This window comes from Panthera uncia, chromosome D1 (assembly GCF_023721935.1).
Source record: "Panthera uncia isolate 11264 chromosome D1, Puncia_PCG_1.0, whole genome shotgun sequence".
NCBI classification, from domain to species: Eukaryota; Metazoa; Chordata; class Mammalia; order Carnivora; family Felidae; genus Panthera; species Panthera uncia.
Window position 1 is genome coordinate 90,971,935 of NC_064808.1, and position 22,528 is coordinate 90,994,462.

The window sequence follows — 22,528 nt, forward strand, 5'->3', positions numbered from 1 at the left end:
TCACACGTTAATGTGCACACCGATCCTGTGGGGAACCTTGCTAAAATCTAGATCCTGATGCAGTCGGTATGGTTGAGGTTTTGAGATGGTGCCTTTCTTACAAATTTCCAAATGATGCTGGTGCTGGGTTTGTTGACTCTGCAACGAGTAGCTAGGACCTAAATCACTGAAATGGGTGAAGGGTAGGAAAGACACGGGAGAGAGAATCCTCACCTGAATAAAGGGCAGATGGGTTCAGGGCCCCCGAACAGAGCAACGAACAGGAACAGGATGGAGGACAAGTTACTTCGATAGAGGCCAGTAGGAGGTAGGGGAAGTGTGGGAGAATTAGACATGTGGCCAGACCGGTTGGTGTGTTTGCGATGCTCAGGAAGGTCTGAAGGCACACATGGGAAGAGATTAAAAGCCAAAACTGAGCAAATGTGTCTTCTTGAACATTCTTTGACATTTCTCTCTGTGTTGTCTCTGAGACTAGACTACACCTGTGCCTGCTGATTGGTAAGAGCTAAAGGGGAAGGAAGACTCCAGGGTATTTCAACATCAGACTAAGAGCAATTGGACAATCTCTTTTGCCCATGGTTCTCCTATTTGCATCTCTCATGATGGGAGAAGAAGAGGGGCGCCTGGGTGTCTCCGTTGGTTAAGCGTTTGACTTCGCTCAGGTCATGATCTCACAGTTCGAGCCCCGCACCGGGCTCTCTGCTGTCAGCACAGAGCCTGCTTCGGATCCTCTGTCTGCCTCTATCTCTGCCCCCTCCTCTGCTCACTCTCGCTGTCCTTCAAGCTTAAGTAAAAACCTTTAAAAAAATAATTAAATTAATTTAGAAAGATGGGAGAAGGACAGCTGCAAAAGTCATGTGTTCTGCAGAATTTGGAAACCTTCTCAGAAAACAGCTATCCAGTGTTATGAAGCTTCTTTGTTTTTAGTTAGTTTGGGAAATCAGAAGGAGGCACCTGCATCCCCGGGAAGGCCAGTGGCCACGGGAGCTGTGCCTTGTCCTCATGTGTCCTCGGATTGAAAGTAAGACGGCGTGAAGAACTTCTTGAAGAGCCAAGCAGAAAGGTAGGTGCTGGGCCAAGCAGGTTCAGAAAATGCTAAACCAGATGTCTGAGCAGAGTTATGTATAAACTGTAAACATGAGAGAGTCTAGATAGGGCTTTATGACAGCCCAACACTAAAGAAAAATGGTCAGTTTTTCAGAGATGAGGCCTTGGCTGGCCCCAGAGCAGGCAGCGTCAGACCATGTGCCATCCCGTCCCCTCATGGAAAAAGTGTGAGTGGAAGATAGCATGCACTACCTGGGAACTTCCAGTGGAAGGACCACTATCTGGTTGTTGGCATTGCCAGAAGCATCAGCGCCAGCCGTAGGGCATTAAATCATGCTCAGGGGGCCTTGATGAGAAAGGTGGGCTTAGCCCACAGGATGGCCAGAGAGTCAAGGCAAAAACCGTTTGGGAAGTCTGCTGTTCTGCCATCATTCCGCTTTACTGAAGTATATGAAGAATGAACTTCCTACCTGAAAATTAGCTTGGGACCAGATTAAAAATAGAACACACATGCAAATGAAACCAGTTTCTTAAAAGGTTCTGAGCCAAAATAGGTTTTCGGAGTCTAAAATAGGTTTTGTTAAACAGTGGGTGGGGGACTCTATCATCAGATAAGTTTGGAAAGTACTGTATGTTACAGAGCTCACTAGGAGATTCTGAAAATCCCTCAGTTAAGAAACCTCTTCAACTTTCTGTAGCTCTGTGTGTCTGAAATCATGGGCTGCTTATTTCATGTAAGACCTATGAATAGCTCCTGAGAATTCTGTTGAACATCCTTGGAAACCTTGACATGGAAACTATAGTTGACCGAACAATGGACATCTTCTCTGTGGGAAATCCTAGGGGCAGGCCAGTCCTAGGCAAATGTGTCATTCACAAAAATATTTTCTCAGTCCACGGCCCTTTTTTTACGAACACCTTTGGCTGATTTGCTTTAGAAAGCCTCTCCTATGTCTTTTGTCTTCTCTCTGACTCTAGAGTTAAAGGCTTTATACTTGGCTAAAAGAATTTGAGACACTGGAGAGATTGCTAAAGTTTATTTATAGCATAGTTAAATAGATGCTTACTTACTATGTTATCGGAGTGCTGGCTTTGGGCAGGTGGGTGGGGTGGGGGTGTCAAAGTCCCTGAACATCAATGAAGGTACAAGCTCGGTGTCAAGGGGATAAGATAACCTTTGTTGCATGTTTCCATACTAGAAACACCTGGGCTACAGGGAATCAGAGGCAAGCTGGGATTTCTTGTCTTCCTCTCATTTCCACAGATTTCTCAGGAGAGAATGGGCACAAGAAATCATTCCACAGTGACTGAGTTTCTTCTTTTGGGACTAACTGACCAACCAGAGCTTCAGCTGCCTCTTTTCTGCCTCTTTTTAGGGATTTATACAGTCACAGTGGTAGGAAATCTCGGCATGATCTCAATAATTAGATTGAGTTCCCAACTTCATACCCCTATGTACCATTTCCTCAGTAGTCTGTCTTTGGTAGATTTGTGCTATTCTTCTGTTATTACTCCCAAGTTGCTGGCAGAGCTTTTATGCAGGGATACAGCTATCTCCTATTCTGGATGCATGACTCAGCTATTTTTTTTCTGTATGTTTGTCATTTCTGAGTGCTACATGTTAGCTGCAATGGCCTATGATCGCTATGTCGCCATCTGCAGCCCCCTGCTCTACAATGTCATCATGTCCCCTCGAGTCTGTTCTCTGCTGGTGGCTTCTGGCTTCTCAGTAGGATTTACCGATGCTATGATTCATGGCGGTTGTATACTAAGGCTGAATTTCTGTGGCTAGAACATCATTAAACATTATTTCTGTGACATCATCCCACTTATTAAACTCTCTTGTTCAAGCACTTACATTGATGAGCTTTTGATTTTTGTCATCGGTGGATTTAACATGATAACCACCAGCCTGACAATCATCATTTCTTATGTCTTTATTCTCTCCAGCATCCTCCGCATGCGCTCGACAGAGGGCAGGTCCAAAGCCTTCAGCACCTGCAGTTCCCACTTGACAGCTGTTCTTACATTTTATGGGACTCTCATGTCCATGTATCTCAAACCTGCTTCCCGCAGCTCACTCATCCAGGAGAAAGTATCCTCAGTATTTTACACCACCGTGATTCCCATGTTGAATCCCCTGATATATAGTCTGAGGAACAAGGAAGTGAAAGATGCACTGATAAAACTCTTAAAAAGAAAAATACCTTTATAAAGAATGTGCTCTTTAGTAAGGCTTATTTATGTATTTATAATCATAGTATGCGTGTGTTTGCATGTATACCCTGACTCTTTAAAAGTAATATGAAGTGGGGCCGCCTGGGTGGCTCAGTCGGTTGAGCATCCGACTTCAGCTCAGGTCATGATCTCGCGGTCCGTGAGTTCAAGCCCCGCGTTGGGCTCTGGGCTGATGGCTCAGAGCCTGGAGCCTGCTTCCGATTCTGTGTCTCCCTCTCTCTCTGCCCCTCCCCCGTTCATGCTGTGTCTCTCTCTGGCTCAAAAATAAATAAAAACGTTAAAAAAAATTAAAAAAAAAAAGTAATATGAAGTGAAGTGAAAATATATACCTAATATTATAAATTAGTATATACATATATATATATATATATATTTAGTATGTTGATAATATTTAAAATGTAATTAATATAGGGGCGCCTGGGTGGCTTAGTCAGTTCAGCGTCTGACTCTTGATTTTGGCTCAGGTCATTATCTCATGGTTGGTGAGTTTGATCCCCACATTGTGCCCTGTGCTAATAGTGTGGAACTTGCTTGGGACTCTATCTCTTTCTTTCTGACCCTCAACTGGGCTCTCTCTCTCTCTCAAAAGTAAATAAATAAACATTTAAACTAATATCTGTTTATTAAAATTTGTACTCTCCTGAGAATATCTCTTCATTTCAATCCATGATGTATAAAGCAGATATAATTTTATGGAGGAAAAGTCAATAAATTCAAGTAGCAGAGAAGTCATTAACCACAACACAATAAAGCTGAAATTAGTAGGTGCTGTTTAAGCACAATAAGTCTTATATTTGGACATTTAAAAACAACCAAACTCCTTGGAATAATTCCTGAGTCAAAAGAAAACAAAACTCTAATAAATGAGAAGCTTCTACACTCTGTGATAAAATCATTGAGATCAGAGTAAATTTCCTGCCATAAACAACTAGAAAAACAAAATACTTTTAAAAACTGTTTTGTTAGAGTTTACATAGTGTGTCTTTTTCAATTCTTTCACCTTTAACATGTCTGTGCTTTTACATTTAAGGTCTTTATATGGTTGGGATTTGCACCTAGTCTGGTGATGTAGCTCTTTTAATTTGAAATTTTAACACATTTACGTGTAGTATACACTGACATATTTGTGTACATATTTTCCATCTCATTGTTTTTTCTACTTAATCAACCAGTTTTATTTGTTTTTCTTTCATTGACTGCTTTCTTTTGGATTGAGAAAGTTTTTAAATTATTCTATTTTTCTGTTAATTTTTAGTCATACATGGGATTTTTAGCGGTTACACCCGAAATTAAAAATACATCTTCAAATTATTAAAATTGTGTACAAATGACTCTTTTATTAGTTCCCCAATTGTGTTAGAAATTTAGGATCCTGAACTCCATTGTACTTTATTATCATGAATTTTTATTATAAATATATTTTAAACTTCATAAAATCATTGTATTTTTTTGTAAAGTCAAGATTAATTCTTATTATCCATGTATTTACCTTCTAGGTTATTCTTAGTTTCTTTCTTTATAATTTCTCCTTGGGATTATTTTTTTTCCACTTTAATAACTACCTTTAGTATTTTGTGTGTGTGCAAATGTGTTGATACTGGTCACTCTTGGGTGTCCATTTTTTTTACCTAAAAGTTACTTTATTTTGTGTGTTTTTTAATTTTTTTAAATGTTTATTTATTCTTGAGAGAGACAGACAGAGCATGGGTGGGGAAGGGGCAGAGAGAGAGGAGACACAGAATATGAAACAGGCTCCAGGCTCTGAACTGTCAGCATAGAGCCTGACGCAGGGCTCAAACTCAGGAACGGCGAGATCGTGACCTATGCCAAAGTCGGAGGCTTGACCCATTGAGCCACCCAGGCGCCCCTGTTTTTACAGCAAATAGTCTGCACCCAGGAAGAGACAAGCAACACGCTCTTGAGGAACCAGAAAACTGTTTAGTTAGCACTGGTGCCAGCCCAATGGAGTCACCTCCAAAGGCTGAGCCCAGAACCCTGGTGTTGGCCTTCTTTTATGCCTGGTTAGCTTCCAGGTAATTGGAAATATTCTATTGGCTGCACAGGGTGGGGGTGGAGGGGCACTATCAGTTGTGCTATGTGGGCAATTGGCTAATGCAAGAGGCAAGCAAGATTACAGAAGCCAAAAGCATGCAAGGGGAGTATCCAGCCTCAGATATCTGGCTGGCCTCCTTCATCTGCTCTTACTGGCTTACCTTCTCATTCCCCACTCTTGATTCTCAAGCTGCTATAGCAGCCTTAGAGAAAATCAGTTTGTAGGGGCTGGAGAACCCCTTGCTATCACAAGAGGAGGAGCAAAGACCATTCTGGCTTTTTCCTGCTGGACAAGGATGTCAAAGGGAGGGGCATGACATCTAGGGTTTTTCACCATCCAAAGGAGAGTAGTGATAGCTAGAATGGGCCAGCTGGAGCATCACCTGGAGTTTTATAGCTTCTAGGCAAGAGGAAACAAGGCTGTCTAGCATATTAAGAATACAAAGACCAAACAGTAGGGTTTTGAAAAGCATTAGGAGAGGACCAGCTAAAGGGAGGAGCCAGGATGCCCAATTCCATATGTTGCTCCAAGAGTTCCATGAGTCTGCTAATTCTTGCCTCCGTTTGATGATCCGTTCCTTTAGTTGTTGGGCCATATCTCTAACTATCCCTGATTAGTTAACATAGAAGCGGCATTCCTCATTTAGGAAGAGACATATTCCCCCCTCTTCTCAGCAGTTAACAGGTCTAACCCTCTTCTATTTCATAACAGTACTGCTGCTAAAGTGTCCACCTGGTCTTATAGGGTTACCAGGGAGTTTGCCATGGCTGATTTAAGGGCCTGGTTCATATGTTCCACTTTACCAGACAGCTTCCTGGCCAACGCCCCCAAAATGTTACAGCAAATACTCAGTGCCCAGGAAGAGACAAGAGACACACACTCAGGGAATCAGAAAAGATTGTTTACTTCACACCAATGCTGGCCCAGCAAAGTCACCTCCAAAGGCTGAGCCCAGAGCCCTGGTGCTGGCCTTCTTTTATGCTTGGCTAACTTCCACGTACTTGGAAACATTCCGTTGGCTCCACAAGGGGGAGGACACTATCATTTGTGCTTCACGGGCAGTTGCCTGATGCAAGAGGCAAGCAAGATTACAGAAGTCCAAAGCATGTAAGGGGAGTATCTAGCCTCGGACATCTGGCTGGCCTCCTTTATTTGCTCTTGCCAGATTCCCTTCTCACGGTGTTTATTTTTGATGGATTTTTTTTTCTGGACTTAGAGTCTAGGTTATGTTATATTATGTCTTGGTTACGTTATCTGCGTTAACAAGCAATCTCCCAAATTTCAATAGCTAACAAAAATTTTGGAGGATTTTTTTCCCCTCACATTGCATGTTGGTAGATCCCAAACTGCTCAGTCTCTGTTCCACGTATATTTTCATTTTAAATTCAAACTAAAGACACCCCCTACCAGCAACATCCCATTCTTGTGACAGAGGGAATAAAAGAATGCCGCAAATTTTAGCTCAAACATTGTTCACGTTAGGCATGTCACATAGTCAGTGAAACAATGGGATGTGTAAGTGGAAATACGTAATCATCTTATAGAGAAAGGGGGGAAGGGAGTAGGGGAGATGGGCAAAATGTGTGAAGGAGAGAGGGTGATAAAGACTTCCAGGGATCGAGGGGCGCCTGGGTGGCTCAGTCAGCTGGGCGCCTGACTTCAGCTCAGGTCACGATCTCACAGTTCGTAGGTTCGAGCCCCAAGTCAGGCTCTGTGCTGACAGCTCAGAGCCTGGAACCTGCTTTGGATTCTGTGTCTTCCTCTCTCTCTGCCCCTCCCCTGCTCACGCTTTGTCTCTCTCTGTCTCTCAAAAATAAATAAATGTAAAAAATATATTAAAAAAAAAAAAGACTTCCAGGGATCAAATGAATAAGTCAAGGGAGCAGAAGGCACAACACAGGGAATACAGGCAATGGTATTGCAATAGTGTCGTATGGTGACAGATAGTAGCTACACTTGCAGTCAGCATAGCAATAACACATAGATTTGTTGAATCGCTGTATTGTACACCTGAAACTAAGGTAATATTGTGTGTTAACTATATTTCAGTAAAAAAATTTTTTTTGAAGAAGAAAAGTACATAAGAGTTGGAAACAATAATACAATCTACCAAAGTTGGTTAATGTTTGCCCTGTATATCCATTTTGTATCTTTTTCTTTATCCACCGTTATTTCTGCTTCTGTTTTAGATGTGTCTCCAGTAACCAGAATATAGTTGGATTTTTTAATCTAATCCAAATTTCTGGCTTTTAATGGATATGTCAAAGTTTCAAGGCTTTGATAGGAGGAATTGATGGGCCCCAGAAACTAAGGGATGTTGTGTTGTAGAATTAAATAGACAAGAGCCACCATGGAAGCAATATGCACAGGAGGTCCCTGCCAGAGAGTAGTGTCAATTGGACCCTTCTCCATTATATGTCTGGCTGCTTGGGAAGGTGTCTACCCCATATTTTTGGAGATTGCCTTCAGTCAATTTAGAAAATGTCTGTATTCACTTCCTGGAGCTTAACCATTACCCCAATTCACCAGCCTAAGGATTTTCAGGCTACTATAAGGATTAGGTATAGCCTAGTGTAATAAATGAAGAGAAAGTCACCTTTTATAGGTTTTGGCAATAGGAGAATTTTTCTTCATTTTGACAGAGGAAAAATAGGAAAATTTATCATTTTCAGAGCATTGGAAGGATTGTTACTGCCAGCATTCCTGGGAAAGGAAAACCAACATCATTTTGTCAGTTATTGGGGAACATCAAAAGTTTTCTGTTTTGCTACCCTAAAGCTTGAAAGCAGGCCACCAAGCTTTGATTAACAGAATGAAACAACACCCCTGGGATAATTGCCCTGGAGTCCTGAATATGTCTATTTGGCATCTCCAACTAAACTTTGTGATTGTGATTGGTTTTTCATGATTAAGATTCTTTAATTACAAAATAGTAATTAACCTCTTTCACCTCATATTCCCAAGAGCTACTCTCAATTAAATCCTTGAGAGCAAGCAAGAGCTTCAAACATTACTGTTGATTCGTGGCCTATTTTCACAGAGGAAAGGACTCATCACAACCCAGATACAGAAAAAAAGAGGTAGAGATTCAAAATTCCATTTAACTTATAAAGGATTCCGAGTTTTCAGAATTAACGCAGAAAACAAGAGGTAATCAGCTTCCACGCCAATGTGATGATGGATTTTGTGCAGAACTGTACAAAGTTACAACAGGCCATCTATATATAGTAAGTCTCTCAGGGGACAGAACTATTTGGGAAGGATATTGACATTTAGACTTTGATAGTACTGCACGATCCTAAAAATCTCTTCCAATCCTGAGATTTTTCTGAATCTAAAACATTCTGACTATTCAATTACTCAACATAGCAAGGCTAGCATTTCCAGACTTGTAATGTGAGGTGACAGTAACATTTCTGTTCTGGCTGAACTAGAGAGCTGAGCCTTAATTCAGCTTTATGTGTCTTACCACTCATTTAAACCACTCTGACCTTGTTTTTTCTCTCTACAAAAGTTGGGTAAGAGTCTATATTATGCTTATCTCTGAAGAACACAGGCTTTGGAGTCAGGCAGAACTATATTTGAATCTGGCTCTGTGAACACATTAGCTATGGGACTTTGGGTAAGTTATTCAACCTCTGTAAATTTCAGTTTTTTCATGTGCAAAATGTAGATCACAGCCACACCTACTTCCTACTTCAGAAGGTTTTTGAATTTATACATATGAAAGAGCAGAGCCTTGAATAAATTAAAACAACTACCAGGAGAATATGACAAACTCAAAATCAATCATTGAGATGATTTAATATTCATCTATCAGAAACAGCTCAAACCAAAAAGGTTGTATGGAACCAAAAGCTGCAAATCTAAAAATTAGCAACAAAATACTGCATTTAAGGAATAGATGATACACATTTTTTCTGATGCCACTTAAAGTTTTTAAGTGGCTAACAGAGTTCTTGGAACAAAATGTCAAGAACTCAGTGTATGTTAGCCAGTATCACAGTATGACTTGAACCCTAAAACTAGAAATCAAGGCGTCTTGAGGAGATGATGAGAAAAGTAACTTTGCCTGAATAAGCCTCAGTCCAGTACTAGGAACAACAGGTGGCAGTAAATGGGAAAAATGGTACTACCCCAAGTTAATAAAGGATTTTCAAAGGGTCAGAAACAATAAAATATGAAATAAGATACATGAATTAGCAGTGAGTTTCCCACAACTACAGATTCTAAGCATAGATGGTTTGACTTTTGCTGTAGAAGAAGCAGTAAGTTTGTACAATGACCCCTGGGCAACCATACTGTGAAATTTTCCAAGAAATCCAAGTCAGAGGAGGGAAAATTTTTTTCATCATACAACATTTAGAGGGAATCAAACAAATGCAATTCTGAAAAATTAAGGTTCTTTTTATGGTTTTTTGTTTATTTATTTCGAGAGACAGCATGAGAGGGGAAGGTACAGAGAGAAGAAGAAGAAGAAGAAGAAGAAGAAGAGAAAGACAGAGAGAGAGAGAGAGAGAGAATCCCAAGCAGGCTGCACGCTGTCAGCGCAGAGCCCAATGTGGAGCTCAAACTCACCAACCGTGAGATCATGACCCCAGCCGAAATCAAGAGTCAGCGCTTAATGGACTGAGTCACCCGTCTGCCCCATCTTTTTATGTTTAAATGTAAAAAACAGATGCTGAGAATTGTGGGGTCAGTTTTTAGTTGTCTTCAGGGTATAAGAATATCTTCCATTTTATTGTTATGATGGAAGCATATGCTAAAAACACATGCATATGCAGGAAGAAGTGTGGTTTACAAGGTCAAGTAGTTTTAGGATCTTCACACAAATTTTATTGTGGACAGAAGTCAAGCAGGTTTAGTAGAGATCTGTGTTATCACATATCCACTGCATATTAATATTTTTACATGTTGGGGCACCTGAGTAGCTCAGTCTGTTAAGCGTCCGACTCTTGGTTTCAGCTCAGGTCACGAGCTCGCGGTTTGTGAGTTCGAGTCCCATATCGGCCTCTGCGCCGACAGCATGGAGTCTGCTTGGGATTCTCTGTCTCCCTGTCTCTCTACCCCTCCCCCACTTGCTCTCTCTGTCTCTCTCTCAAAATAAATAAACTTAAAAATATTTTGGGGCACCTGAGTAGCTCAGCCGGGTAAGCGTCCGACTTCGGCCCAGGTCATGATCTTACGGTTCATGAGTTCGAGCCCCGCATCGGGCTCTGTGCTGACAGCTCGGAGCCTGGAACATGCTTCAGATTCTGTGTCTCCCTCTCTCACTCTGCACCTCCCCAGCTCATGCTTGCACTCTGTCTCTGTCAAAAATAAATACACCTAAAAAAAATTTTTTTACATTTTTATTACTCATGGAGATGGAATTGTCAATATTTTTCTCTTCGTGTTTTATCCTTAGAGGTGCCTCCTTCACTTCCATCCACTACTCCCAGTCCTCTATTTTGTTTGCTTGTTAACAAGACATTTATTGAACATTTGTATCAAGTACTGTTAGTTGCTTGCTGATAAGAACCTTATGTCGTTCCAGCCCTTACTATCATCCTAAACAGAAGATATTTAAGGCATTTCCATTTACAAGTGAGAATACTAAAGCCACACCTAGAAATCATGGCACCAGAGCTCATACTACAGTCTCAAACCGTAAACACACTTACCGCTGCCACGTATCGCTCAGCTTATACATAAAACTTGAAGTGAGAAATTATTTGCCTTTTTAAAGACTCATCCACAATCTCGGATGTTTAGGGTTTGTGAAAGGATTTTAGGGTAATTTGTATTTATATGAAGTGACCCACATAAATGAAGGGAAATATAAACATTAGGAAGGAGACTGAGACCCGGAATTTAAAAGACATTGTTAAACGATAAAATACGTAATTATTTTTGGATTTTAGTTCAAGTTCAGTGACCTGTTTTGTTTATAGTCCAGTCAGCAGGGAACAAATTTATTTGGCTAGAAGGAATACTGACACATGCACAGGAACCTTGGCTAACCTTTGAAAGAGGTATGCCTTAGTAAGTAGCAAAAGAGGTCATATAAAATTATTTGTGTCTTTGATGAATTGTTCACATAAACAGTGATTTGTTGAGCTTGTTACACACACACACACACACACACACACACAAATATTTTAGAATTTAAAATGTTACAAAATAGGGGCGCATGGGTGGCTCAATTGGTTAAGCATCTGACTTGATTTCAGCTCAAGTCATGATATCACAGTTCATAAGTTCGAGACCCACATGGAGCTCTGTGCTGACAGCATGAAGCCTGTTTGGGATTCTCTGTCTCCCTCTCTCTCTGCCCCTCCCCCGCTCACTCACGCTCTCTCAAAATAAATAAACCTTTAAAAGTATGATAAAATACGTTTATGTACTGAATTCTTCCACTATGATGATACTTTGATCTTACAGTTCTGTGATTTTTTTTTTCTTTATATGTGTTGAAGCTGGTTATTAGGTATATACATATTTAGACGATAATGATGAATTGAAATTTTTAAAATCCAACAGCGGCCCTGTCAATCCCTAATGATTTTGTCTTACTGTCTGCTTTACCAGTTATTAATACAGATTTCTCTACTATGCAGAAATAGAACATTCCTATGAAACGTTTCCTAAGCCAAAATGGCAGAAAATGAAGACGCGATTGCCATTAATTTATACGGAAAACTTTTTGAGCATTCCAGGACGCCAAAAATAACCTCTCTTAGGCTTCTTTGATGCCTTCAGGACACATCTTGCTGATAGATGCACAAAATAAATCAAGATAAAAAACAGATACTGGCAGACCCATTTCAAAGCTGAGCTCAATGCGGACATACTGAGCATAGTTCCTTGGGAAAAACGCTCTGCTAGGGCTGGGTGCTGCCTCTGCAATGGCTTGGCTCCCTGCAAAACACACACGGAAATTCTCATGGGATTTCTTGGCTCCTCTAAGACAGCAAAAACAGGTAACAATACACTGCCCATGAAAATGAAGTGGCAAAATGGGAACTTTCAAACAGCAGGGGTTACTTGCACAGCCACATTAACTTTCTTGGGGATTAGTATATGTTTGGCATATACTTTTTTAAAAATCCTTTTATTTTCAATTTTTCCATGTTCTTGCCTTTTATATCTCTTATAAATAGAATACACCAGGAATTGTTTTTTAGTACAATATTACAAATGTATGTCTTTAAAGAATTTAGTTTTTCTTTATTGTGAAAATTGATATATTAGAACTGATTTATACAGCTTTTTATTTTTATTTGTCCCAATTTCCTATTTTTCTGTTTCTTTTTCCACAATTTCTTATTCTTTCTTTCTTTCTTTCTTCCTTTCTTTCTTTTTTTTTTTTTTTTTTTGGAATTGATGGACTGCTTTGACTGTTGGTATTTATTTATATCTTTGTTATAGTTGAGTTTTGCTTCCCTTATATCACATTTTCCCTTCTATAAATTTGAAAATTATCTATTCTATTACTATCCTTTCAGTGAGTATCCTAGAAAATTTATTGGGGTTTTTTAACTTCAAACCTAGAAGACAGGTGCCTGAGTGGCTCAGTGGTTAAGCGTCCAACTCTTGATCTCAGCTCAGACCCTGAGCTGAGAGTGGTGAATTCGAGCCCTACTTTGGGATCAGCACTGGGCATGGAGCCTACTAAAACAAAACAAACAAACAAACAAACAAAAACTAAAGAAAACAATGTTTCCTCACCTCACAAATGATACAAGAAGTCTTTGGCTCCAATTTTCTTCTCCACATTTTTTTCCTATCATCATCCATGTGCCAATTCTAGATTAACTCCAGAAATTCAACAGTTATTACATTTTTAAAATTTTTTTACATGTTTATTTATTTTTGAGAGAGAGAGAGAGAAAATGAGAACAAGCAGGGGGAGGAGCAGAGAGAGACAGAGACACAGAATCTGAAGCAGGCTCCAAACCCTGAGCTGTCAGCGCAGAGCCCAATGCAGGACTCAAACCTGCGAACCACAAGCAGAGCAGAAGTCGGACGCTTAACCCACTGAACCACCCAGGCACCCCAACACTGTTAGTATCTTTTACAGAGAATTTCTACTTAGATTTATGTACATGTTTACCATTTCATTTCTTTATTATTCCTCTTCATGTCTTAAATGATCTCCATTATTTTCTTTATTCTTGAATTATATTTAGAAATTACTTTATCATCTGTCCCTTGACAGTAAATTCCTGAAGTTTTTATCTGAACTATATTTATTTTACGATGGAAGAGAATTTTACTGGATATCTAATTCTGCGTTGGCAGTTACTTTCTTGCCACACTTTAGAGATATTATTTAACTAATTCTTGGCTTTCATTGCTGCTGTGGAGAAGCCAATGGGTCATTCTCACTGCTGTTCCCGTAAAAGTGATCTACGCTTTCTTGCTGTTTTTCATATCCTCCCTTTGGTGCTCTGTTTCTCTGTAAATACCATCCAGCGTCACTTCCTGTGTTCTCTCCTGCAGGACACAGAATACACATATAAATGTTCCCGTTCCATCGTTTCTATTTTTTTAACAAAATTCCATTCCTTTGAACACTCTTCCATACTTTGCAAGCTTATCTCTGTTTCATTAAAGAGGAATTCTTTAGATATATCTTCCTATTTACTAATCCGTTTTTTTTTAATTTTAGGGTGCAGGAGATAACCTAGTAAGAGGGGTTTTTGTTTTGTTTTGTTCTATTTTGAGTGCAGTTGGCACACAATGTTATGTTAGTTTCAGGTGTATAACATGGTGTTTTAAATTCTATCTAATCCCTTGTTTATCCCCTCTCACCTCACTTGAAACAACTGAGTTGTTACTTCAACAATAATCTTTTTTTTTAGTTCTCTAAGTTCCACTGGGCTTTTTTATTTTTATTATTTATTTATTTATTCATTCATTTAATGTTTATTTTTGAGAGAGAGAGAGAGACAGAGACAGAGAGTGAATGGAGGAGGGGCAGAGAGAGAGAGAGAAAGACACAGAATCTGAAGCAGGTTGATGCCCAGGCTCGATCCCACAACCGTGGGAGCTGAAATCGAGAGTCAGATGCTCAGTGGACTGAGCCACCCAGGCTCCCAACACTGGGTCTTTTTAAAAGTCAATTTGGTAGTTTTTAAAAGACCTGATTTTTGTGGCATTCTCACTTTTAAAATTGCATCCTTTACTTCTTGAAATATTCCATATATAAGTGTACTATATAACACCTCTAACCATTCCAAATTCTGTTGTCCTTGTGCTAAATCTCTTATTGCATCATTTCTTTTCTTCCACTCCCGTTTATAGCAGCACAATTGTTATCATGTTTGGAAATCTTTGTCCAAAAGTTCTTTGTTTCTTCTTAATACCTGGGAGTTCTTGGTGCCTAAGTTGGGGACTTTTTCTTCTGGAAGGGATTTGTTTCTCCTATTCAGCATGCCTCACCCAGGACCACTTCACCTTCTCAAAGATTTGGTTCAGAGAGAAAGTCTCAGGATTTGCTTTTCCAGCTTCATTGATATTCCAGTCCTGGATGTCCCGTAGAAATGTCTCCATAAAGGTATGACCACAGGGCAACCCTTCTCACTGACGCTCGTTGGTACAAATCTTCTGCTTTGGTTCCCTGCCCCTTCAGTTCTCTGTGTTTCCCTTACCAATTCTCTGTTTTGGCTGATTCTGATGCCAGCCACCCTGATCTTGGCTACCGGCTCTTTGCGCTCCAACTCCAGCCCCTGAAGCTTTGACACCTGACTGCCTGGCCTCGGCCCCTCCTACTGTTTCTTTATTTGTTATTTATCAAATGGATCCAGATACCTCTCCTAACTTTTGATGCAACCAGCAATGTCTCAGAGAGTGTGTCTTATCCAATTCTTGTTGTGGCTTAAGAGGATTCTTCATTTCAGATCATAATATGTTGGTCAGCCTTGATACAGGATAATAGAATTTTTGTCTGATGACTTCTCTTTCCCCAATAAAGTATGATATGACGTTATCAGCCAAGATACCCAAATTATTAAAGATTAAAGTATAACATGATCAAAATGACTTGAGTGAATTTCAGTTAATTATAGACTTCAGTTAACTTGAACAGATTTGGATTTAAGGAAGGAAAGAGAAGAAATATATGCATGTCATAGAAGTTGAAAAGTTAAAGTTTAAAGGAACCATAGACATTTTTTTTCCAACCCATCAACTATGAAGAGGAGAACTGAGGCCAAGAGGCTCATCTGATTTGCCTGAGGCCACATGATATGGTTAGAGAAAACACTAGGACCACACCCTCTATATTTAATATTTATATTAAATCTATATTTAATAAGATCATAGAAAAACCTGAAAGATGTCTTCAACTATTCTGCTTTTCTTTGTTTCTTCCCCCTTCCAGTTGAAATGGCTATGAGAAACCAGAGTACATTGAGTGAATTCACATTGGTCTCCTTTCCTGTCATCCAGGAGCTTCAAGTCTTGCTGTTTGTCATTCTCCTGCTGGTTTATATGCTCATCATAACAGGAAACATTGTCATCATTTCCTTAATATGGACTGATAATCGTCTCCAGACACCAATGTATTTCTTCCTTAGTAATTTGTCATTTTTGGACATTTTGTTCACAACTACTATTGCCCCAAAGTTGCTAGCTTGTCTCTTAGAAAAGAAGAAAACCATATCCTTTGCTGGCTGCATCACTCAAGTTTATTTCTACTTCTTTCTGGGGACTGTGGAGTTTATCCTCCTAGCGGTGATGTCCTTTGACCGCTATGTGGCCATCTGTAACCCCCTGCGCTATACCATCATCATGAGCAGTAGGCTCTGTCTCCTGCTGGTTCTGGGCTGCTGGGCGGGAGCCTTTCTCTCAGTGCTATGCCCAACTATTGTGGTGTCCAGATTGCCCTACTGTCATAGAGAAATTAGTCATTTCTTCTGTGACATTGCCCCTTTACTGCAGGTGGCCTGCATTGATACCCACTTCATTGAGATGATAAACTTCCTCTTATCGTCCCTTGTGGTCCTGAGTTCACTGGTGCTCACCACCACATCCTACACCTACATCATTTCTACCATCATGCGCATCCCCTCAGCCCAAGGACGTCAGAAGGCCTTTTCCACCTGTGCTTCTCACATCACAGTCGTCTCCATTGCCTATGGAAGCTCCATCTTCACGTACGTGAGGCCCAACCAGAGCCATTCACTGGATTTTGATAAAGTGACAGCTGTCCTCACTACAATGGTGACCCCTCTTCTGAATCCTTTCATTTATAGCTTGAGGAATGAAAAGGTAAAGGAAGTCTTGAAAGAGTCAGTTAGCAGGATAGTTCCACCACATTCCAAGGGAACATAACACTAAGCAATTTCAGGACATGTAAGCTATGCTTTCTCTCTATACCACCTTGTGCTGTATGAAGACTGACACCAAAGTACAAATGAAGTCTCAGAATCTGTCAACAGGATGATTAACCATCACACATCATCAAAAGTGAAGTATGGAAAACCAGAAGGAAAAAAAAAGAATTCTATGTCTGTTCAGTCTTTGAGATATTTTTCAAATAGTAACATAGGATCATGGAAACACTCCAGGCCCTGAGTCACAAGAGCTAATGTCTAATATTTGTTTAGGCACTAACTTCAATGGACTTGGGAACTTAGTTACTTAGGTTACATGATTTCTCCAAGATTCCACCTGCCCATCTGCAAAATGGTGGCAGGAATGTCTGCTCTGATTATTTTCCAGGGCACTTGTGGCTATAAAATGAGATCATTAAGGGGCACCTGGGTGGCTCAGTCGGTTAAGCGTCCGACTTTGGCTCAGGTCATGATCTCACGTTTCGAGAGTTCGAGCCCCACCTTGGGCTCTGTGCTGACTGCTTGGAGCCTGGAGCCTGCTTCGGATTCTGGGTCTCCCTCTCTCTCTGCGCCTCCCCCCGCTCGCACTTTGTCTCTCTCTTTCTTTCAAAAATAAATAAACATAAAAAAGAAAAAACTTAAAATAAATAAATAAAATGAGATCATCTATGAAAGTAATATTGTCATCACACATAGATATTGGTAAGTAGAAAGTGAGACATTTTCACCAGCCCGCCCCTACCGAGATGCTTCTCTTTTGATGATCTTGACTAGATTAAGAGGCAAGAGTTTTAATTCTGTTAGTCAATATGGATGAAAAAAAGTTTAAAAGACTGGCAAATGCAAAGACTATCAAATGTTGCTCTAGGAAGAAGGTCTATCCTGCACAGAAATTAGTATTGTGCCTGCTGTGGCACTGGCAGAGTCAGGTTACCTTTATCTTTATCTGATCCCATTAAGCATTTTATTTGAATTACTAACTTTTCCTTGTTCTGACTCTAAGTTCACCAAGCACCTTTGTATCTTTTTGCCTTCCCATCTAGCTTGCCTAGTTGGAGAAAATACTCATGGCAAAGGTTGTCTAGCCATGAAATACTGTCTTAGTTCTTGTAAATTAATTACTATTATCTTTTTGATTAATGTGAATCTCATCTCAGATTCATTGTGATGATAAATAGAAATGTGCTGAATTTATCAACATAATATGACCCTACAAGGTATATATCTAGAAGGCAGAATCACCTTTTATTCTTATTTACTTATTTATTTGTTTGTTTGTTTATTTTAGAGAGACAGCATGAGCACAGGGGGAGGAGGTGGGGGAGTGAGAGAGAGAGAAAGAAAGAGAGAACCTTAGGCAGGCTCCACGCTCAACACAGAGCCCAATTCAGGGCTCGATCTTACCACCCTGGGATCATGACCTGAGATGAAATCAGGAGTTGGACACCATCCATCCAGGGGCCCTAGAATCTCTTAGTGTTATTATCATTTCTATAACTATGTGCATAGCACAGTTCTTCAAACTTTTATATTCTGCTGGGTCTTCCCAGGTGACAAAGGACAACCGAACTCTATGCCCAGCATATCCAGGAAAAGGTAGGAAGGAGAGGGTTATTAGGAAGCAAGATTACAAAGAGGGAAGTAACCATGGAAATTCAGATCTTGTTGCCTGAAAGAATAAGAAAGCCTGATTTACATCAAAGGGGGATGAGGTGTTCAACAATGAACTAGAATCTTAAGAAATAAAGCAGGATTCAGCCCAAAGAAGGGAGCCCCTAACATCCAGAATGGATCTGGTGTTCCCAGATATTTCTTGGTATTATTACAAACTGATGTGATACTTACAGATAAGTCATGTTTTTCTCCCATTGGACGTAAACAGTTTCACTGAACATCCATTTCATACAGGATCACTGTGCAACACAAAATACCAAACAATCCCCTGCCTTACCAAATTGAACGGCTGTTACCTCTTTACTAATTACAGCTTTACCTTACTCTGTCCCCATCCTTCTGAGAGCACTCAATCCAGAACAGGTTGCTGCTTCCATAAACCCTCCCCAAAAGTTCCCAAAGAAAGCCTAAATCCTATAATAAGTACACTTAGTGAGACATTTCACTCTCTCCACAGTTTGGGTTTTCCCTCACTGCAATGGATGATAAACCCAATTTCTTCAACTATAGTTATACTCCCGGTAGACTTTGGGGTAAGGGCAATGACGCAGAGTGGGTCATAAGGCCCTGATGAAAAGCAGAACAATCCAGTTTCCAGGATATCTGAGAAACCCAAAAATAAGAAACAGTGGGCAAAAACAGTAAGATGCAAAAAGGGACCAGGAAAAGGACGAAGAATGTACCTCAGGCACTTCATCACCCAATGAGTCTAACAGTCCCTGACGAGAAGAGATAGATGATTAAATGAGACCAGAGTTAGATTTTGTTATGTCTTTGCATGCCTAAATAAAGGGTATACAAAGCTGGGTTTTGTTTACCCATAAAATTGGTTTTGTGCTGTCAGTTATCAATAATACCTATGTTATTAAATCCCTGGGTTAAAGAACTCCATTCAGGTGTTGTTCATGCGAAACATCCAAATATAAGTAAGCACAACCAGTATTCATTTATGGTTTTTGTGCCAGATGCCTATGAAAGCGTCAGGTACAGGAACACTTTCAACCCAGACAATTTGCAAAACAAATGGCCCCATATACAACTGCAGACAGATCTGTCTGAGTCACACTTTGTAATCAGAAGAGCCATCTTTTCATTATGTCTTCCCCAAACCCTATTTTGATTTTGATTTTTTTCCTTTGGAACAGCCCACTTTTTAAACCCTATTGTCTTTTGCTCATGGGTCCAGACCCTACACCCAAAGAGATCTGTTTGAATTCATTTATGAATCCAACTTACTAAATTGCTTTCATTCACTAGATCTTCTCATACAATTTTGCGACAATTGTAAGGTACCGTTACCTAAACTTGCCAGTTATAAAATCAGTTACTACTTTTTGAATGTCTTTTTCATTCTGTTTTCTTTTCCCCATTATCATTGGTCTAAGAGGAAGCAGACTGACAACCACCCCCAAATCCCTTGGAGAACTGTTCTTTAAACACAAGCTTATAGCCTATAAACTAAAAGGCTAAGTTGAAATTATTTATATGTTAATAATGTTTTTTCTATTTATGCACACATTTTTGACATCCTGGTAAAGATTGGATTTAAGTAGCGGTAACTGATTTCAGCCAAGTATTTAAATTTCCAGGATGGTTTTATTTGCTTTAAGAAGACCTACATTCTATTCAGCTTACACAGTGGAGGTCTGGAGGAGGCAAAATTATGTTCACATGAGAAGTGAAACGCTTTCACTGGTATACAAAGGAAAGTCTATATAAGGTAAATATGTAAGTGTTTAGAAAAGGGATTTTCAAAAATTCTGAATTTATTCATAGTTATTTTACACTTCAGAATCTCTTAAAAGGCTATAAGGAAATGTCCCAAATAGTTAATGCTGATTAACTGACTGATATTTTAAATGACTTTTATTTTAATTGAAATACAGTTGACATACAATGTTACCTTAGTTTCAAGTCTATACAAACACAATATATAATACATAAGCAAAATGTGCATTAAATGGCTTTATGCTAATGGTAAGGCTTCTGGTCAACTGTAGGCTATTAGTAGTTGAGTTTTGGGGAAGTCAAAAGTTTTACATAAATTTTCAACTGTGCGGGAGGTCAGCACCCCCAAGTGCCACATTGTTCAAGGGTCAACTGTCCATTGTGACATCAAAACCATAAAATATCAAGGAGGAGGTAGGGAATAAAAGGGGAGAGTTTCTGTATGTGATCAAAGTTAAGTTGTTATCAGCATAAAATAGTTGGATCTAACTATGAGACATTTTACATACACTTCATTGTAACCACCAAGCAAAAACCAACAGTGGATTATCCAAAACACAAAGAGAAGGAAATCAAAGCATACCGCTATGGAAAACCATCAGTTCACAAAGTAAGACACCAAGAGAGGAAGAAAGGCATAAGGGAACCATAAAAAGCCAAAAACAGAGAAGCCTGGGTGGCTCGGTCAGATGAGCTTCCTACTTCAGCTCAGGTCATGATCTCATGGTTTGTGAGTTTGAGTCCCGTGTGGGGCTCTGTGCTAACAGCTCAGAGCCTAGAGCCTGCTTCAGATTCTGTGTCTCCTCTCTCTCTGTCCCTCCCCGCTTGCAGTCTGTCTCTCAGAAAAATAAATAAATGTTAAAAAATGTTTTTTAGAAAGCCGAAAACAACTAATAAGATGAAAAAGAAATGACAATAAAATTGGAAAACACCATGGCAGTTTCTTATATGGTTAAACATATACTTACCATAAAACATAGCAATTCTACTCCTAGGAATGTTTCCAAGAAAAATGAAAATAAATATTCACATAAAAACATGGGCCCACTGCTCAGAGGGGCTTGATTCAAAATGGACAAATACTGAAAACCACCCAAGTGTCCCATCATCTGGTGACTAGGTAAACAAACTGTGATATATCTACACAATCTATATAATAGATAATCCTCCAGGAATACAAAAAAAGAAACTCGTGATACCAGAAACATATGGATGAATCTCAAAGCATCTGATTAAGTGAAGGAAAGAAACACAAAAGACTATACACAGTAAGACTGCATTTAGATAAAATTCTAGAAAATTCAAAATTACATTGACAGGAAATGCGTTGGTAGTTATCAGGGGCAGAGGTGGGGAGGGGAACATTTTTGCTGCAAAAGGGTGCAGGAGTGTTTCTAAGATAATGGAAATATTGTAAACCATCATAATGGCACTGGTGGCTGTCTGCTGGTGAAGATGTGCCAAACCTCAACCACTGTACCCTTAAACTGGTTATTATTTGTACATCACGCATCAATTGAAATATGTACATAGACATAAAATCTACATAAATAATCTACGTTTGGAAAGCAACCGCAAGCTTTTTTGTCAATTTCATTTTATTTTTGTTGCATAATCTTTATTTTTAAAATATAATTTATTCTCATATTGGCTAACACACAGTGAGTAAAGTGTACTCTTGGCTGTTAGGGTAGATTCCAATGGTTCATCGCTCTTACAGCTTATTTTAATACACTACGATCATTTCAGAAAAAAAAAAAATGTGTTTTTAAGTTTTCCAAGTTTCTAGTTCCCTGAGGTTTTAAAGCAGCTGTAGAAGTTTCTCTTTAAATAAATAAAATAAACAACCAAGAGATTCTCCCAGGAGACCTTAACTTTACAACTGATTCGTTACTTCAATTCTCATGTTCTGTGATTGCAGTAGTCATAATTAACCTTTTTTTATGCCATAATCCCAGGTGCCATTGTAAACCAAATCTCTGAAGGTGAACACAGAATCTCATTAACTATCAAAGTTCATATTCAATAGAGGCAGAGTAATGTTATTTTCTGGAGAGAGTAAATAAAGACGGTTACATTTACAATCAAGTCACAGTATCCCCAATGAATGAACAGGGGTGACCTAACAAAGGGTGACAGTTCAGAGAGATGTTTCAGTGAAAGCAAATATGAATTCTCCTGACAATCAGGCCCATGAGGTAGAATGAGTTGCCTCAAGAAACAGTGAGTTTAGCATCACTGGGCAGTACCTTGGTGGAGACATTGCAGGATATTTGGGGGGGGCTGACTCATCCGCCTGTGGAGTTCTCTTCTGCTCTAACGTCCTGTGTTTGAATAATTCCATGTTTCTGGGTGCATCCACAGAAGAAAGAGAAATTCACTAAATAGAGAGGAAATTACATTCCTGCCACTAAAACCAAACAAAGAAACAAAAACCCAACTGAAATTTGAGAAGCTTTTGGTCACT

General features: G+C 39.6%; 3 protein-coding genes across 3 annotated transcripts in view; all 3 read left to right on the forward strand.

Annotated features, from left to right (window-relative positions):
- The first annotated feature begins 2,326 nt into the window (after nucleotides 1-2,326).
- Nucleotides 2,327-3,262, forward strand: LOC125928797 (olfactory receptor 8D4). The gene is given in 1 exon segment (XM_049639498.1): nucleotides 2,327-3,262. A coding segment is annotated over 1 exon segment (936 nt).
- An 8,681-nt stretch (nucleotides 3,263-11,943) lies between these two features.
- On the forward strand, nucleotides 11,944-16,753 carry LOC125928799 (olfactory receptor 6M1-like). Its single transcript, XM_049639511.1, has 2 exons — nucleotides 11,944-12,300; nucleotides 15,705-16,753. Exons 1-2 carry the CDS (start codon nucleotides 12,264-12,266, stop codon nucleotides 16,655-16,657), a joined length of 990 nt encoding a protein of 329 aa, XP_049495468.1. The 5' UTR covers nucleotides 11,944-12,263; the 3' UTR covers nucleotides 16,658-16,753.
- A 2,058-nt stretch (nucleotides 16,754-18,811) lies between these two features.
- Nucleotides 18,812-22,528, forward strand: part of LOC125929619 (olfactory receptor 6M1-like) — a 4,353-nt gene continuing 636 nt past the window's right edge. Inside the window, exon 1 of the mRNA XM_049640985.1 lies at nucleotides 18,812-18,866. Coding sequence (XP_049496942.1) covers nucleotides 18,812-18,866 — 55 coding nt within the window. The remainder of the gene's footprint in view (nucleotides 18,867-22,528) is intronic.

Excerpts from the sequence above, each read along its gene's own strand:
- LOC125928799 (XM_049639511.1), top strand. The coding sequence starts at position 12,264 with ATGGGATTTCTTGGCTCCTCTAAGACAGCAAAAACAG. Across the intron at positions 12,301-15,704 it reads CTCTAAGACAGCAAAAACAG|TTGAAATGGCTATGAGAAAC; the intron begins GTAACAATACAC and ends TCCCCCTTCCAG.